This window comes from Eutrigla gurnardus (genome assembly GCF_963514095.1).
Source record: "Eutrigla gurnardus genome assembly, chromosome: 5".
Classification (NCBI taxonomy): Eukaryota; Metazoa; Chordata; class Actinopteri; order Perciformes; family Triglidae; genus Eutrigla; species Eutrigla gurnardus.
In genome coordinates this window covers 24,193,622-24,211,658 of record NC_139919.1, presented here as the reverse complement: position 1 = coordinate 24,211,658, position 18,037 = coordinate 24,193,622, and the positions used below count along the sequence as shown (strand labels likewise).

At 44.6% G+C, this 18,037-nt stretch overlaps 1 protein-coding gene across 1 annotated transcript; it reads left to right on the top strand.

Moving 5' to 3' along the window:
• The first annotated feature begins 2,387 nt into the window (after window positions 1-2,387).
• Window positions 2,388-17,970, top strand: atp10b (ATPase phospholipid transporting 10B). Its single transcript, XM_084010491.1, has 21 exons — window positions 2,388-2,906; window positions 5,462-5,666; window positions 5,921-6,006; window positions 6,314-6,420; window positions 6,941-7,072; window positions 7,324-7,451; window positions 7,608-7,860; window positions 7,948-8,153; window positions 9,371-9,550; window positions 10,207-10,732; window positions 10,814-10,914; window positions 10,996-11,122; window positions 11,215-11,399; window positions 13,630-13,897; window positions 14,297-14,373; window positions 14,457-14,582; window positions 14,668-14,868; window positions 15,137-15,217; window positions 15,366-15,470; window positions 15,704-15,891; window positions 16,566-17,970. Exons 1-21 carry the CDS (start codon window positions 2,506-2,508, stop codon window positions 16,858-16,860), a joined length of 3,978 nt encoding a protein of 1,325 aa, XP_083866617.1. The 5' UTR covers window positions 2,388-2,505; the 3' UTR covers window positions 16,861-17,970.
• Window positions 17,971-18,037: the final 67 nt, after the last annotated feature.

Below are 18,037 nucleotides of genomic sequence, written 5' to 3'. Positions count from 1 at the left end.
AGTGGGCAAGCGAGAGCAGCGCATGTAGAAGTGAATAGAGAGATGTGAGGGCTGCAGCTGGGGACCACTGGCTGCATAATGGATGGAGAGGCAGAGGAGTCGGAGCGAGCGGCCACAGTGGTGGTCTCGACCGAGATGGGCTCGGCCGGGGTCTGAGCAGGGCCGAGCGCCGGCCCCCGGCCTCGAGGGACATTAACGCAGAGAGCTACAGATATGGAGGCTCTCTGTGGACTCGACTGTGGCTCGCTGGCTGCAGGGGCCAGAGCGCCTGCTACAAAAAAAAAACAGGAAGAGAAAGAGAATAAGAGAGAGAGCCATCCATCCATCCATCCATGCCTCAACCTCCCCATGCATTCTCCCCTCATTCAGCAAACCGACTGCTCTCCGCGCTGCACTTTCTCCCTGACCTGACCACTGTTACAGAACTTAAATGGATGCTATTGAATATTTGATGGTGCAAAACACTGAATATTTAATATTTAAAAAGGGGGATTTTGTTCTTGCGGGGGCCTTAATGTGCAGCTAATGTTTGATTTTGAACTCAGATTAGAGGAACAGAAGAAACACAATGAGATACGGTGTGATTCAAAAAATGGGGGATAAGAGCAGGGAATGAGTATTTTTTTGAGACTGTTAAATGGTTTAGTCCAGCTTCAGGCACAAAAAGAGAATCATGTTTGAGGATTTTATAGCTAGAGTTTGTTTTGTGAGATAACGAAAGAGACCTAAATGGGACCGAGCGTGGCCTGTGTCTGTGTAGAAATTGATGAAACGCAGCATGTAACCTTGTTCCAGATTCCTCCATGCATTGGCTCTACATTATTGTTCCCCCTATGCTATAACAGATGTATTATCTCACTACAGTAGACAGATGGTTTGTGCTAAATTGGCCTCTCTCTCTCTTCCTCTTTTCAAAAAGGGCATCCGTGTTGACATGTAAGAGAGGAGGGACAAGGCAGATGCTTTCTACTTTGTAGTGTTTCCATGTCACTGGAGTAATTAGGAATGCACAGACCTCTGCTCTGTGGAATCTAGTGTGTGTATTTTGTTTCCAAGTGTGTGTTTTTGTTCCTGTGTGTGAGTGTGTGTGTGTGTGTGTGCGTGATTTGGACTCACAGCTGCGCCTCTGTGCAGTCGGCGTGCTAGCCAAGCCAAACCCAGCCAGAGCTGACTGGGATGGGTGAGAGGGTGAGTCTGGCACACTCGCATCACGCCGCTCCCCTGCTGTATACGAATCGGATGGAAAGAGAAGGCTGAGCTACCCAGCAGAGATGAACCCACCTGCGTCAGTTATTCAAGGACAAAACAGGAAATAATCTTTTTTTTTATTTATATATATATAATAATAAATCACCTGCGAGAGGCAAGCGCAGCATCTGTTCCAAAAGAAAATCTATCTCCATTTGGAGGCAAATTTTTCCAATAATGCCTCGATATGCTGTGGGTCATATCCTATTCTATGACTGCCTGATATGTAATTAATATAAGTACCAAAAAATAAGTGAGCCAGTGCAAATTTGGCCTGTTTAAACAGGTTCTTCAGCTTGCCCTGGAAAAGACAACATATGTCAACATGAGGAAGTGGAAGGCGTCCTACATGCATGCCATCTGTGCAAGAAGATGCTTTGTCGTGGTGTGTCATACGTGAGAGTCTGACACACATGTGAACGGATTCATTCACCCTGTTCTACGTGATCTTGATCTTCCTTTCAGCCCTCGACTAAATGTGTCTTCTGCTTTACAACCGACCTCTCAGTGGACGAGGGGAAAGTGAACAGAGAAGTTTTCCTACATGCACCAATAAAGACAGATGGATGCTAATTCTAATCTTCTATTGAGAACAATGAGGGGGTTCTCCGTGTCTTTAAGCGTCATGCATCCATCTGTATCCTCCTGAACGGGCGGTGTAAGTTCATTCACTCTCTGCAGACTCTTCATATACGTTTGCCCCCGAGCCAGTCGTTGCACTGTTGTCAGTTCAAATCTCCTTATGACCCACTGCACCAATTTTCTGCTCTGCAAATATTGTCAGCTGTGCGTACCACATTAGTGTTTTTATTTGGAATTGTTTTGTGTGTGTGTGTGTGTTTAATTTTCAACAACATCAATGTGTTAAGTATAATCGCAGTGCTTTGCAGGTCACTGACTCATAATTCTGGCGTACGAAGGACTTCAAAGAGTTGAAAACTGGTACAACGACAGCGTAGTTAAAAGCGTCTGAGTCACCGGAGCACCTTCAGCTACATTTCTGAGGGTAATCCGCCACCTTATTTCCCCTGTCTGCGAGGCTCCAAAAGGAAGGAATGCAAACACACCTGTCAATGCGAAAGGGCGGACTCCGAGGAGGACTAGGTGTGTAGTCGTTTCACCTGGCATTAGACCTCGCACACGGAACCTTAGGATGGGCTCCAGGACAGTCACTTGAACTCATAGGAAGTGTAGGTTTTAAAGAGATGGGAAGGAAAAGTTGGTAAGGAGAGGAGAAGAAAAAGCGACGGAGCAGCCATGAGTCCTCTGGACCTGGTGAGGGATGCTCTGAGAGGTCAGAGGGCACGGGACAAGGACGTCCGCAACCTGGTGTCCAATCTGCCTTACGAGGGCCTAGCGAAGGTGAAGCAACCCAACCGCTACTTCCCCGGCAACGCCATCAAGACCACCAAATACACCCTCCTCCTCTTCATCCCCATGAACCTCTTTGAGCAGTTCCACCGCCTGGCGAACATCTACTTCGTGGGCCTGGCTATTCTGAACTTCGTCCCCGTGGTGAACGCCTTCGAGCCCGAGGTGGCCCTGATCCCCATCCTCACCATCCTGGCTCTGACGGCCCTGAAGGACGCCTGGGAGGACTTCAGGCGGTACCAGTCTGACAGGAGGCTCAACAACACGCCGTGCTTCATCTACAGCAGGTAACTCACTCAAAGACAACCCGAATATAGAAGCAGGATGTGCTGTTCATGCATGATGTGGCAAGTGGAAACACTCACATCTGTGTTTATGGTTCTTATCTTCAAGCATGTTGATGTTGATGTGTGTGAGTGTGTGTGTGTGTGTGTGTGTGTGTGTGTGTGTGTGTGTGTGTGTGTGTGTGTGTGTGTGTGTGTGTGTGTGTGTGTGTGTGTGTGTGTGTGTGCGCGCCTCCTCTGCGTTTCAGCACCCTATGAGAATTTGACTTAGAAATAGAAAATGTGTGGGAGATTATTCCTCTTTTGAAGAGCCTCACAACAATATCTCTCACCATCGCATTGTGCACATTTGATGAAATCCTCATCTGGGTATTGCGTCAGCAAAGACAGTAAGGTTAGGGGTTATCTATTTTTGAATTACTGGTGAAAAATGCATAATTCACAAAAGGGGGGGGGTAAACAGTCATTTATAAATCTTTCACTGCTGTGATTTTGGGAGTAGTGGGAGGAGAAGGTGGGGATGAGGAGGCAACTCCAATGATGAAGCCTCAAACATTCAACATCTGGAAGGGTTTGATCGCTTTCAAAATTCCCAAGACGAGTCAGCAGGGATGTCAGCTCGAGGAAAAGCCTGCATTGTGTGTGTGTTTATATGTGTGTAGCGTGATGGGGTCCAGGTGGCCTAAGAGCAGACCCCAGATGTAGCATTTTGGACACTTCGAAGGACGCACCAGTCCCTCTAGGCCTGCTAGCGGACACTAGTCATCTCCGCCTCATGCAATCGGATAAACAGCAGTTGAGTCATGGCGAGTGGGCTCCTGTGGGTCTCGTACTGCTCGCTGGGTGGCGATGCTAAAGCTCCATTTTTGGCCTTGTAGAGATTAGAACAGAATCGATTGGCTGGGATTCCTTTGAACTATACAAATGTTTCCAGAAGAAGCCCTAGAATACATTTTCAGGCTTCCACACACTCCTTTTTTTCTTTTTTTTTTGCTCTGTCTCGGTGAAGTTGATCCGTCTGACTGTGCATGTAAAGGTCCAGGTGGAAGGCTGTCAGATGAGAGGGATTTAACTTTCATTCATCAGACCTTCTCAGACGCACGTCTTTGTTTCCTATCACCCACACGGCGTTTTCAAAGAGATGTGAAGTGTGTCTGTTTGAGCATGACGGGCCTAAGCTTTAAACGTCATCCTATCTATCTTGTCTCTATCTCAAACTCACCTGCACTCAAACACGGCAAATACAAAACAAAACGCTGTCATTGCTGTTATGTCTAATATTGTTATCTGGTCACTTCAGAACATGTAGCCACCACACCTCACCGACTGTTCCTGTCAAACACATCACACATATCAGACCAAACAGGTTAAACAAAACCCCAGCAAAAGATTTATCCAAGCCACTCGTCTCTAGGAAGGTTTTAAAATGCCTTTATTAAAACGGGCGCATAATTATAAAAAACATTACTTCAATGCTTTTTGCCGTCCAGGAAGTTACAGAGGAAGTATGCTGTGGTCAGGTCACATTAATCAGTTGAAAATGGGTCTACTTTGTGAAGTGGTCGACTCTGATTACTGATTGTCTCCACCTCCTGATTGGCTCACACCTGGTATGAGATCGTTTCACTGCATACTTTTCCTGTAACTTCCTGAAGAAGGCTGGAAGCCGAAACGTGATAAAGTAATGGTTTTGATTATTTGTGTGTGCCAGCTTTAATGACGGCATTTCAAAACCGTCTTAGAGAGGAGTGCCTTTAATGCCCCCGATCAAAGAGCACCGTCTTAGTTTGAATTAATAGTTTTTAGACGCTCTCATATTCCTTTACCTGTAAACAAAGGTGAAAATCTGACATGTTTAGAAATACTATATCGGTGTAGGATCACTGACATATTAAAGCTTTCTGATCATGTCTTTAATTAAATGAATTAAATGCAATGTGAAAATATACAATACCCTTTTGAGAAATGGACTTCCCATGACAGGAAACTGTTAATTGGGCTACCTGACATATGGGATTCATAGATAAAGCGTTTATGACAGGAGAGAATATTTGTGCAACCTGGTTAGTGTAATCTAAACACAACATGCTAAAAATACCCGACGGCCCCTGGCTTTGTTTGAGGCGAGGTGTGGTGTTAGGTGGCAGCCACCAGATCAGGTCCTACATGCAGGGCAGCATGCCTGCAGCTCTCTGTCACTGGTGGTTAGCATGCTTGACATGCAGGTTAAAACCATAAAGCAAGCCTTTCTGGAAACCCTGGGAAAATAACGTGCACTTCCTCAAAAAGTGTCCTTATTCTAAAGCACACAATACGCATCTGGGCCGCTCTCCAAAAACAACGGCATTGATTTTCCATTCGACTGTCGTGTTTATTCCCCTTACTTAAGCAGTTGCTGTGATTATTTTATCCATAAGGAGTGAGTCAATATTTAATTTGATCACGCAGACATAAATAGACCCACTATGCCAAATACATCTGACACCCAACAAAAAATCTATATAAAAGCCACTCGGGGACTCGGTGTATCTTCATGAATCTGTCGCGTCTGATTTCAGGAGAGAGAAACAGTTCATGGAAAGGCGTTGGAAGGATGTGCGAGTGGGAGATTTTGTGAAGGTGATTTCCAACGAGGTCGTCCCTGCGGACCTGCTGCTCCTGCACACGTCGGACCCCACCGGCGTGTGTCACATAGAGACGTCCAACCTGGACGGAGAGACCAACCTGAATCAGAGGAGGGTGATGTCTGGCTTCTGCATCACGGTGAGGAACGCCTGCTACATCTGGATTTCCTCTGCTGCGTCACCTTCTCTTCTCCACTTGTGATTGACATCTAACGAGCTTCCGTAACATTTCCCGCACATCCGCGCCAAATGCAGGTCATCATGACTTGACAGCCTGAAAACACATACCATGCACATGTTTGTCGTCTTTCCTGCTAAGAACATGTGTCAGACCAGGTTGGGTTACATTTAAAAAGGTACAATAGTGACTTTATACCTCCTCTCATTCCCCAGGATCCTGACTTCCAACCTGAAAGCTTCAAAAGCGTTGTGGTGTGTGAAAAGCCCAACAACAATCTGAATTATTTCAAGAGCTACGTGTGAGTATCAACTGCACAGATCACATGGATCTCGAACGGCTCCCTTTGAGCCTTTCAGGGCAGCCGAGCAAAACTAATTCCGACCCACTCGCTGCACTTTCTGATGACACCAGAAGCATTATTGGGGGTTGTAATAGACTATAATCAAATTCCTCGGGGCACCGCGGCTCTTACAGCTGGCCTACCCATGCTGTCCAGCTATGGCGGTAAAGCATGGGGAATTGCTAATGGGGAATATATAAGCAGTAATGATTATCTAACAAGATCCGACAGTACAAAGGAAGTTCCTGGCTTTCTCCTGCTGCAGAGAGAAACCTGATAAGGAGCAGGTGGGTGCTGGGATAGAGAGTCTGCTGCTGCGAGGCTGCAAAGTGAGAAACACGGACCACGCTGTGGGCTTCGTGGTGTATGCAGGTATGTGCTTCATTTCTCAGCCTCTTCACTGCTTTCACCCTGAGATTTAGTGTGTTTTGTTCAGGGAGGTACGCAGGACCCGTACTGTTGACCCACTACCACCCATACTGTAAAACATTTGAATATGACATATTTTTGAATATTTAGCCATGTTAATGTGCAGTTGCACCTTCTGTACATTGTGTTGCCCTACATTATGAGGGCATGTAGGTGCAGGACATTGGATTTCTTTCATTTTAATGCTTAATAACCATCAAGTTTAGTGGGATCTGTTATGATATAGGGCTGTATTTGAGGTTAATCTTAAATAAATATCAGGTACAGCATCAATTTTACCGTATCTTAGGTTAGCAGGTTAGCCTGCCAGGATTTATTATCTGAAATATTGCAGAGGGCATGACCTCAGTGACCCAGAACGAGTATGTTTTAAGATACAAAGATGTATTTCCCCGTGGTGTTCATTGACCATATGGAGTGCCTGTTGGTAACTGACTCAACACCTACCGATCTCACCTTGAAGGCCACGAAACCAAGTCCATGCTCAACAACAACGGGCCAAGATACAAGCGGAGCAAACTAGAGCGGAAGCTGAACACAGACGTCATCTTCTGCGTCATTCTCCTCCTCACCATGTGTCTTGTCGGAGCACTGGGTCAGTAATGAGTTGCGTCACTTAAGCGTACAATCATTACGCAGACGGGTTCGTGATTAATGATTTTAGATTTATGAGGGGACATTGAATTTCCGATTAAAACAGGGGGGAAAAAAAGAACACTTTGGCCACGGGCCCAAACACAAACCGGGAAAAGAGGGAGGAGACAGGGAGAAGGTGTGGTGCCAAAAATAGCTTTCCTCCCTGTGCAACAGTCGGTGTGATGAATTCCCCTGTCCTCACGCATGCAGGTCACTCCTTATGGCTGCAGGCGCTGCCCGGTGTACCCCCGTACCTGGTTCCCGACGGCAACGGTCACCTGGACACTCCCGCTCTGTCTGGCTTCTACATGTTTTTCACCATGATCATCCTGCTGCAGGTGGAGGAGTCTGACCGTGTGTACAAAAAGAGTGTTTCGTGTGTTTTTTATTAATTTCTTAATGTCCTTTCTTCTCATCCTCCTCTAATATCTCTTTCCACCTTCTGTTGTCCACTTTTTATTTTCCATCATCTCCTCGTCTCTCCTCACCCTCAGATCCTGATTCCCGTCTCCCTCTACGTGTCCATTGAGTTAGTGAAGATCGGTCAGATCTTCTTCATCACGAACGACCTCGATCTGTACGACGAGGAGACGGACAGCCGCATGCAGTGCAAGGCCCTGAACATCACGGAGGACCTGGGACAGATTGAATACGTCTTCTCCGACAAGACTGGCACCCTCACCGAGAACAAGATGGTGTTTCGCCGATGCTCCATCATGGGCACCGAGTACCCTCACAAAGAGAACGGTAAAGTTCACATCGAGAGCAAAACAGAGTTATTGTAAGCCCCTATGTATATTGTAGGCATCAACATGTTTTTGGGGGGATTTGCAGCGATCCGCCTCGCTGTCGTTGATGAACCAGAGTCTGGGGAGGAGGTCATCTTCAACCAGCCTCCACGCCCCCTCCAGACCGGATGGTCCCTGGATAACGAAGATGCCACCCCTCAAGACAAGCGGCATCACCATGACAACCGACGCAAGAGCAAGGTCACAGTCATGGGCAATGCCCACAGCGATGTGGCCTTCAGCAGTCCGCTGGTAAGATCAGTCAGGAAGAAAAGATATTTAATTCAGTGTGGGCTCAGGTTCTGGCGTTTCTACCTGTCCTGGTGTTATAACGCAGAAGCACAGGACGCCACCGTGGAGAATATGTTGATCAGCAGTTCGTTTGCTCATGCAGGACGTGTCGGTCCTGTAGTCGTCCGGTAGTTTACTCAAGGCCACCCAGAGGGGCCCACAAATTAGACTCATTCTTCTTGATTAACGAGTGTCCTTGTGTTTATAATCATGACTGAGTAGCTCTAAATAAATGGCTCAAAATCCAACATGGCAGTGCACTTATATAGTGTGAACTGACCCACTACACTGAAACCTAATGCAGGGAGCTGGGACGTCTTGTCTTACCACTCTAATGTAAAGGGAAATGAATTATAATGCCCTTATTGAGTTTATGATACATTATTAAGAATGCATTCAGCAGGATGGAAGTGGAACTTTATCCATCCATCCTTTCATTAACCTAGTTATCCTGCTCATGGTGACGTGTCTATCCCAGCATGAATTGTACAAAGGGGCAACATTATTATGATAAAAAAAAAAAAAAACATTACACTATGTTTCAAAAAGAGAAATTTGAACATTTAACCTATGGCCATATTTTGTTCCCTGTCTAAACGCAGACTCAGAAGACCTCACAGTGTCATGTGTTTACCAAAATCTCACCCATCCTTGTGTCAAAAGGCCTCGCGGTCCCAGTCCCCGCCGCAGATGGCCGAGCTGCTAGGTGTCAACGATGAGCACATCCATTTTGGCTCAAAGTTGCCCCTGTGTCTGTGACGGGACATATGGTCACGCTGGGCACTATTTGGCTCAGACCACTGATAAACACACGTAAACTGTAAACGTGCACTATGGATTAGCCACCGCCGTCTTTATGTACATACAGTACAGTAGCTCTGTGTCTATTTTCGTCCACGGGGGAATGAGAGGCCTGGAGTAACATGCTGAGACAGAAAAAGTGTTTTCTTCATGCTGTGTCTCTAACAGTGTTCATATGAGTTAAATCTTCCTCCCTTCCTTCTCTCCTTTGCTCCTCCCTTCAATGTTTCCTTGTGAGCAAACAAAACTCCCCGAAAAGGTTAAAAAAGTTTTTTCCAGCCCTGTCATTTCAGAACGGTGAACGCTGAGCGTAAGCAAGAAACAGTTTATCAACATGGGCTTTTAATTAAAAAACTGATTAACTTTTACTCCAACAGGAAACTGAGGTGATTCCAGACAGGAAGCTGCTTCAGCAGATTAACAAGGCAGGGAGCAGCAGCAGCAGCAGCAGCGGCAGCGGCGGCAGCTGGAAGATAGATCCCTACCTGGACTTTTTTCTGGGTCTCGCCATTTGCAACACGGTGGTGGTTTCCATGGCAACAGCTCAGAGACAGAGGGTGAGCGCTCCGTTTACTGTCTCTGTGGATGGGAAGTAGAGATGGAGGGCACAGTCAGGAGAGCAAAGATGGACGAAGGATTTGTTCTCATGAAACTCCTAGTATGCAAACTTATTAAAAAAAAATACTTTTCTTCTAGAAAACATTGTGGAGAATCTATTAATTGTCTTATTCATTATTTGATGTGTATCTATAAACCTGGTGCAGCGAAATCTCCATAATATAATCAGCAGCACACACAATAATTACGTTTAAATTCTTCTTATTAACCTCAAACAATTAGTTTAATTTTGAAAGTTCTCTCCAATTGTTTAGCTTCAAGTTTCTGCTCTTTCATTAGTGGTCAGTTCTAATTTTCTTTCATCTCTAAAGTCCCAGTTGTAAAAAAAAATGTGAGTTCTCATTAAATTAGCCACATAGTAAAGGGAGCTTTGCAGGGGCATTCGAGGTTGCTGCTCTTGACAGTGCTGTTCTCAGGTCTGGCAGATGGGAGAAATATGTGGGATTTCCCTCGAGTTTGCAATTAAAGGTAAAAGCACAAAGAGAAACAGAGTGGAAAACGGATGGCAGCCTGTTGCAGGAGTGGTGTCTGGGTAAAATGGTGAAAAACACCACATAACATACGCTTTTCTGTTTTCTTTGCTTCACTTTCTCAGGTGAAAGGGTTTTCACGCTCCGCTCAGACAAAAGACTCACTGGATACTTTGTCCAACCCGGTAAATGAGTCTTTATCTCTACACAACATGTTCACCTCCTGGCAGCGCAAGCCCAAGAGAGATCGCACCATCTCAGAGGACTCGACTGTAGAGGAAGATTTTAACGCCGCTGTAAAAATAGAGGGGTCCGGTGTGCTACGAAGATGTTCGCTCCATGTTCCAAACATGTACAACAAGCCAAGGTCAGACCATCTGAATTACGAGGCAGAGAGTCCAGACGAGGCGGCCCTGGTGTACGCAGCCAAGGCTTACGGCTTCACCCTGCTGGCCCGCACCCCCGGCAGCGTGACGGTGCGCCTCTCGTCTGGGGAGGACCTGGTCTTTGAGGTGCTGGACACCTTGACCTTTGACGCCAACAGGAAGCGAATGTCTGTTTTGGTGCGACACCCAATCACGAGAGAGTATGTGTTGTACACTAAAGGTGCAGACTACGCCATCATGGAGCTGCTCGGTACTCCGTACGCAGGTACGAGCAGGTGAAAGTTTATTGCAGGTTTATTGCATATCTATGAAATGACTGAATGATTTCATTTCACATTATTTTCAGAACATCTCAGTGGGAAGCAGAAGAATATAGCAGCAAGTACTCAGCACCACCTTGACTGCTATGGTAAAGAGGGGCTGCGTACACTTTGCTTCACAAAGAAGGTGCACAATCTAATATATGAATATTTACCAGCATCGTTTTCTACCAGAGGAGCTCTGTTTCATCTTCTTTCTGTGCGGCAGGTCGTAAGTGACAAGGCATATGAAAGCTGGTCAGTGAACAGACAGAGAGCTCTGGCTGCGATGGACAACAGAGAGGAGCTTGTTATGGAAACCGCAGTGCAGCTGGAGAAAGACCTCACCCTACTAGGTAACGTGCATCAGCCCAACACAGATAAATCATGATAAACATGTGATGAGCTTTATGCTTGAATCTCACTTTGGATACACGTCCTCCTGCAGGGGCGACGGGCATTGAGGACCGTCTGCAGGAGAGTGTCCCAGACACCATCCTGGCACTGCGGGAGGCAGGGATCCAGGTGTGGGTGCTGACTGGTGACAAGCCGGAGACAGCTGTCAACATCGGCTATGCCTGCAGGCTACTGGAAGAGGAAGACCTGGTGATTAACATGAGCTGCAACAACAAGGTGAGGAGGCCGCTGTCTGCCTCGCTGAGGGTTGGCTGCCTGACTCAGAGCTGCTTTTCTTTACTGCTTAAGTGATAAACGGTGGGACGTGATTCATTTCTTCCGCCACAAATAGAATTTGTTTTGGTCGCACAAACATGATATGAAAATGTTATTGTAATTAAAGACACGTTTGGGGAAAATAAGACAGTTAGTTTAGCTAAGCTAATGACTGAAAACAAGAGGAAACACCTATCCTGGCTCCGTCCAATCTTAACTAAATCTGCCCACTAGGAGTTGCCTGGCAACAAGCACAGAATCAGGAGGTTTCCAGTCCAAAAAATAGTCTTATTTTACAAATGAGATTCAATTAATATATGAGCTTTAGAGCTGCTTGTGTTTGTTACCTTTGGACCAATCCGGGGACCCAAAGGCTATGGGTCCCACAGGCTATGACTTCCTTTCCCCTGCACTGCTTGTTATTAAGAGTCCAATGAGCAACTTGAGATGCACCCGAGTTGGAGCAGAGATTAGCCAGTTTATAAACTAATCTTAAACCGATAAAAAGCTAAATCACCATCTGACGATAGCCGGTTTCAGGCTTCATGCTAAGCTAAGCAAATTACTATTTTCAGTGGAGAGGGGTTTAGATATTCTCGAGTGTGTATTCAGAAACATGAGATTTCTTTTAGGGTTAATCTTACATCAGGAGATCTTACCAGACCTGTCAAATAGTTAAAAGTTGGTAATGATGTGGCAGACTTTTTGAAAATAAATGAACATGTCGTCGACATAAAGAGATAATGTGATGCGTTACGGACTGATAGATTGGTGAACCTTTGGTTGCTGAGTGGGGAGGAAGTGATTTTTTTTCACTCAATATGAGTGACTAAAGGAAGTTTTCAAATGAATTAAACAAAAGTAAAAAATGTATGAATTAGAAGCCAATAAAGCACCACAATATCACCTTCAACACCGGCCTTCTGCCTATTATATCTCACATAACACACACACATACAGCTTGTTTCTGAGGGCAGCATTGACACTTTTTGATGGTCATCCAGGACAAGGTCTTGTGTTTGGAGGTTTCGTCTCCCTCTAATTTAAATGGCCAAACCTTTTTGACCACTTTCTACATTTGCGACTAAAGGTCAAACCCTCACAGTTTCCTCTGAGAGAGATAAGGTGTCAGGAAGGTGTGAGCCCCGGTTCTCTGAGGTCATTAAAGATCTGGTAACACAGGAATGAGCCCTTCATAACAACCGGATCATGTCTAACCATCCGCAGCCTCAGATAGACTGAAATTACCCGTTGGCGCTGACGGATACACGGGCAGCTTTCAGGAACAAAGGGACGGCGGCTCTCCATCTCCAACGGGACTAGTCATTGATGATGAATGGAGGGAGATACCCCCAATACAATATCTACTGCTTTCATATCTAATTACCAGTCTAATATTCAACTCTCAAGAGAAATACCCCTTTGCTCATATTGGTAATTAACTTTTTTTTTTTACCACTATAACTCGATGACCACCGGAGGGATGCTTTCCCATAGTCATCACCCTACCACACCTAATGAAATCCAACCAGCACTAGATAGATGATATAAAAACAGGATGTGACCCAGTTTCTTTTTTTCATCATGTCGCTTTTCCTTTTGGCTAAGAGACCGGAGTTATTTACAGACAACAATGATTGAGTCAATGATGAGTCTGATGGGACCAGAGCCTCATAATTGCTTCTAGACATCATGGACATGACTCAACAGCAGGGAGACTCTTCTTTTTTTTATGGATTATAACAGATGTCACATGCAACTTATCCTCTCTAATTTCCTTAAGGTCAGCACACACTACCTTGTGGGCATGTCAGTCAAATTAAATCACACTTTGTAATAGTGCTGCAAATAATAATTCATTTTTACAATGGCTTCATTTAATGATTCATCTGGTCTATTAAATGTGCAAACTGGTGAAAAAGAAAAGATGGCCATCACATGTTGCCCCAAATATGACATCTTTGTATTCTTTATTTTGTCCGAGCAAAAACCTTTTAGTTAGTTTACTATCACATAAGTTCAAGAAAAGCAGGAAATCTTTGCAAAATGTTGTATTTTTGATGGAAAAATTACTTAAATGATCAATTGATTATCCAAACTGTTGGCGGTCATTTTTCCACAATTAAGATTTTTTGGCTTGAGTTTGGAAACAAGGATGTGATCAGCAAAATGAGCAGATGTTGTTTTGCAGCTGGCCTGCACGTCCATCTTGGACTGCACGCTGGAAGAGGTGAAGAGGTTCAGCGAAGATCCCCGTAACGTGGATACAACCCAAGACATCTCTCTGGTGATAGACGGCCGGACCCTGGACTTGGCTCTGTCATCGGACCTGCAGGACCGCTTCGTGGACCTGGCCAAGCGCTGCCGCACTGTGCTCTGCTGTAGAGCCACGCCCTTACAGAAGAGCAGAGTGGTGAAGGTGGTCAGGGAGAAACTCAAAGTCATGACCCTTGCCGTTGGTAAGAAACGTCTCTGTTCACATGATGTCAAATGCATTTAACTGGGACCAGAAGCTGTATGAATACAATAAACTGTCATTTTAAAAAAGGTGATTCTTTTGGGTTTTATAAGGCTCTTGATCTTATTCTGAGTCATTATACAACCTGAGAAATGTATTGTTGAACATTAAACAAGAGAGCTTTTTTCTCCTGGCAGCCTTCATATTTTAAATTGGCATCCTGCTGAGTTCTATAAGGACGAGAAAGTCAATTTAAGTTCTAAAAATGTAAAAAAATCTGAATTAAACTTACATTAAACCCCTGAATAAATGTATTTTATTTACTTTTTATTCATGTTTTCTCTTCTTTTAAAGGCTACTGTTGTTAAACTGATATTAACTGTGATGTTTTTGGTTTCAGGCGATGGTGCAAATGACGTCAACATGATCCAAGCAGCTGATATTGGCATCGGGCTATCCGGTCACGAGGGCATGCAGGTCTCATCTCGGGTCTTTTGCTTCAAATATATTGTTTGTTTGGTCTGCTCGTCTCAACGTTCACTACTCTGTGTCATCCGCAGGCGGTCATGGCGAGTGATTTTGCTATATCTCGCTTCAAACACCTGAAAAAACTTCTCCTGGTGCACGGACACTGGTGCTACACTCGACTGGCCAACATGATCATTTACTTCTTCTATAAGAATGTGGTGAGTCTCGTGTCTGCATTGGAGCGCTGTCTGAATCCGCATCTTGTTTCTCATCTTACCATCGACACTTTAATGTGTTCCCCAGGCCTACGTGAACCTGCTGTTCTGGTACCAGTTCTTCTGCGGCTTCTCTGCTACTGCCATGATTGACTACTGGCTGATGATTTTCTTTAACCTCTTCTTCACCTCGGTGCCGCCCGTCATGTTTGGGATAATGGACAAAGACGTTTCTGCAGACATGCTGCTGGGTGTTCCTGAACTGTACAGGACTGGACAGGGTGAAGGGGTCAGTGACAACAGGAGCTACGGATCCACGGAGTTGGGTCTTGAGTAAAATGCACCGAAAACTTTGATGAGTTTCTGTATTTTTATGTACTTGAACATGTATGTGTGTTGGAGGGGAGACAAGGGTTAAAGTCTTCAGGAAATGAATGTTAGTCAATGTAATGTGCTTAATGTATGTGTGTGTGTGTGTGTGTGTGTGTGTGTGTGTGTGTGTGTGTGTGTGTGTGTGTGTGTGTGTGTGTGTGTGTGTGTGTGTGTGTGTTGTTTAGGAATACACATTCATAACTTTCTGGGTCTCCATGCTCGATGCCTTCTATCAGAGTCTGGTGTGCTTCTTTATTCCATACCTGGTAAGAGAAACATTTGAATTCTCTGTCTTTGATTAAATATTGTGCAACATTGTATCATGTCATGATTTGTCCTCCGAGTTACCAGTTATTTTACTGGTTTACTGCTTTTTTTCCAAAGATTTGACAACTCGTGTTTTCTCCCCTCCAGACCTACCAGGATTCAGACATTGACGTTTTCACCTTTGGAACTCCTCTGAACACTATTTCTTTATTTACCATCCTGTTGCATCTGTCAATAGAGATCAAAGCCTGGGTGAGTGTTGAACTGATGGATATCTTTCGAGATAAAATCACAGTATATACTCCCGGTGAGCCCAAACTCTTATCACTGAATAGCTTCAGTCAGGTCTGCATTTGAAACCAATATGATAATGATAGTAATGTCTTACTATTATTTAAACATTCTTAACATTTACATTCATGTAATTAAATAAATGGGGTTGTTATCAATGTATCTAATTTGTGTTGTATGCATGTGTCTTGAAGACGGTGGTTCACTGGGTAATCATGCTGGGCAGCGTGGCGTTGTACTTCATTGTGACGCTTGCCTACAGCGCCATCTGCGTCACCTGTAACCCTCCATCCAACCCGTACTGGATCCTCCAGAGCCAGATGGCCGACCCTATGTTCTACCTTCTCTGCATCATCACTACCGTGGTGGCTCTGCTGCCCAGGTACCACCACAGTTACACCATCTCCTGTTATATGGAGAGTTAAATTATGTTTGAAAGAAAACTGTTTTTCCTCATAAGATGCATGATGAAGAAAATCTTATCACTGGATGCGTCTTTCTTTTAAATCAATTGGTTATTTGGTTGTATCAGAAAATAATAGCCATCACACCTGGAATCCATGGCAACGTCCTCCGAATGTCCCATTTTTTTCTGACCAACTGACCTAAAGACGTTCCACAAAAACACGATGAATTCAAACACAAAAAGCACCGAGGCCATAGAAAAACCCATGATGATGAATCACAAGTGACATTGCTAATTTTTAGGGGTCACAAGTCAAAAAGGGTCGGACACTAATCTTGTAGTCCTCCTTCCACTGGTTAAATCTAATCAACCTCAGAATTCTGTTAAATGTATTTATTATTTTGGAGTGCAGATCATGAACTGCTGTGTAATCGTAAGGTTCTTGTGGTGCATAGATTGGTCTCCGCTCATTTGTAATTAAATAACGTTAATTGTGACGTCCGGGAATGATCTGCACCGCGGCTCGGTCTTCCTCCTGGTTGCCGATGCGTCTGAAAGTGCTGATATTTAGAGGGAATGCTCTGATTTACATCAAAGGGCCGCATATTTTTCACTGGCCTACTTTCTCACCACCACGCTCTCTCCCCCAGGTATGCATTTCACGTGCTGAGGAACTCTATTGCTCCCTCCCCGCTGGTGCAAGCCAGGCATCTGGACCGGCTGGACCCCTCCACCAGGGACCAGTGGATGAAGGAGTGGAGGAGCCTCAGAGGCAACGGCCAGGTCAAGCACTCCAGGATGTCTGCCCCACCCTCTCCCACCCTGGAGACCCCCGCAGACATTCATCCCCAGTCTGCCACTGCCTCTGATATCCTTGAGGATGAATTCACAATGAGCGTCATCACAGAAAACTATCAGAAGGCACGAGAAACAGAGACTCATTAGCTACTTGAAGGAATTAGATGATTATTTATTCAGAAAATTGTAAATATTCTGAACTGGCTCATGAGTGGATAAATCCATTCTAAATGCAATCAGATAGAAATACACTTCCCTCCCGACTTATGACAAATCATCGATTGGTGTGATGTACGGAGGCCCCTATCCTCCTTACTCCCCTCATAACAAGCTGCCATAGTGAACACATAAGCCTGTTACTTTCCTGATGGGTGTTCAGAGCACAGTGGTAACCCACTTAGTCATGCCACCCACCCCTCCAAAATGTGGCACTTTTCCAGAACAAAATGCTTAGCTGGTTTAATATATTCCTCTCACCTAGATACCCTAAACAGTCACAAAGCATCCCGTCACTGAGGCCAACACACGTGTGTGGATTACAGATTGTTTTTTTGCCTGCTTCCAAAAATGAATGTATTTATACTGTAGGCTGGGCCTCTAACGAAAGCACGTTTTGTATATATCTGTAATATTTGCTGTGAAAATACATATTCAATCAAAAGTGCGTGCGTGGATGTCATATTTCAGATGCAGATCTATAGCATTCAGGCAAAAAGGTGCATTCAGAATAAGAAAGAAAGGTTCTAAGCCACAAAGTCTGATGTTTTTTTTTTTTTATGGAAATGGAGTGTGCACAAGCCGAGTCCACTTGTAAAAAGGGCTGAGTTATCATTGGCATACTTCATTATACAGTAGCAGCTCTGCTTATGTAAGGTCTCGCTGCCTCCAGTTAGATCACTGCTGCTCTCTAGTGTTGAAAGTTAGACGCTGCAGGAAGGTCAAACGGGACAAAGGCAGAAAGGCTTGCTTGTGTTATAGCTACAAGAACATGCAACATTTAAGTAAATTCAACATATATTTATTGAGAATTACATACAGCATAAGTAATATAAATAGTTACAATGAAGCAGACCTCTTCCAGACCCGAGAAACTGCACAAACATAAAAAACATGTAAACATGTGTCAAATTAACAAATACAAGGCAATTCTTTACAGCTGTTTGAATGTATCGTGTGATACAGTGTGGCACTGGATACTGTGGGCCTATTTTGGGGAAAATACATTTGTATCATTCAAAAATGTCATGGTGAAAATAATTAACCTCTAACTACTATATATTCGGCGCAAAGGCCTCTATTTTGAACACTTTAAAGACCTCCATTA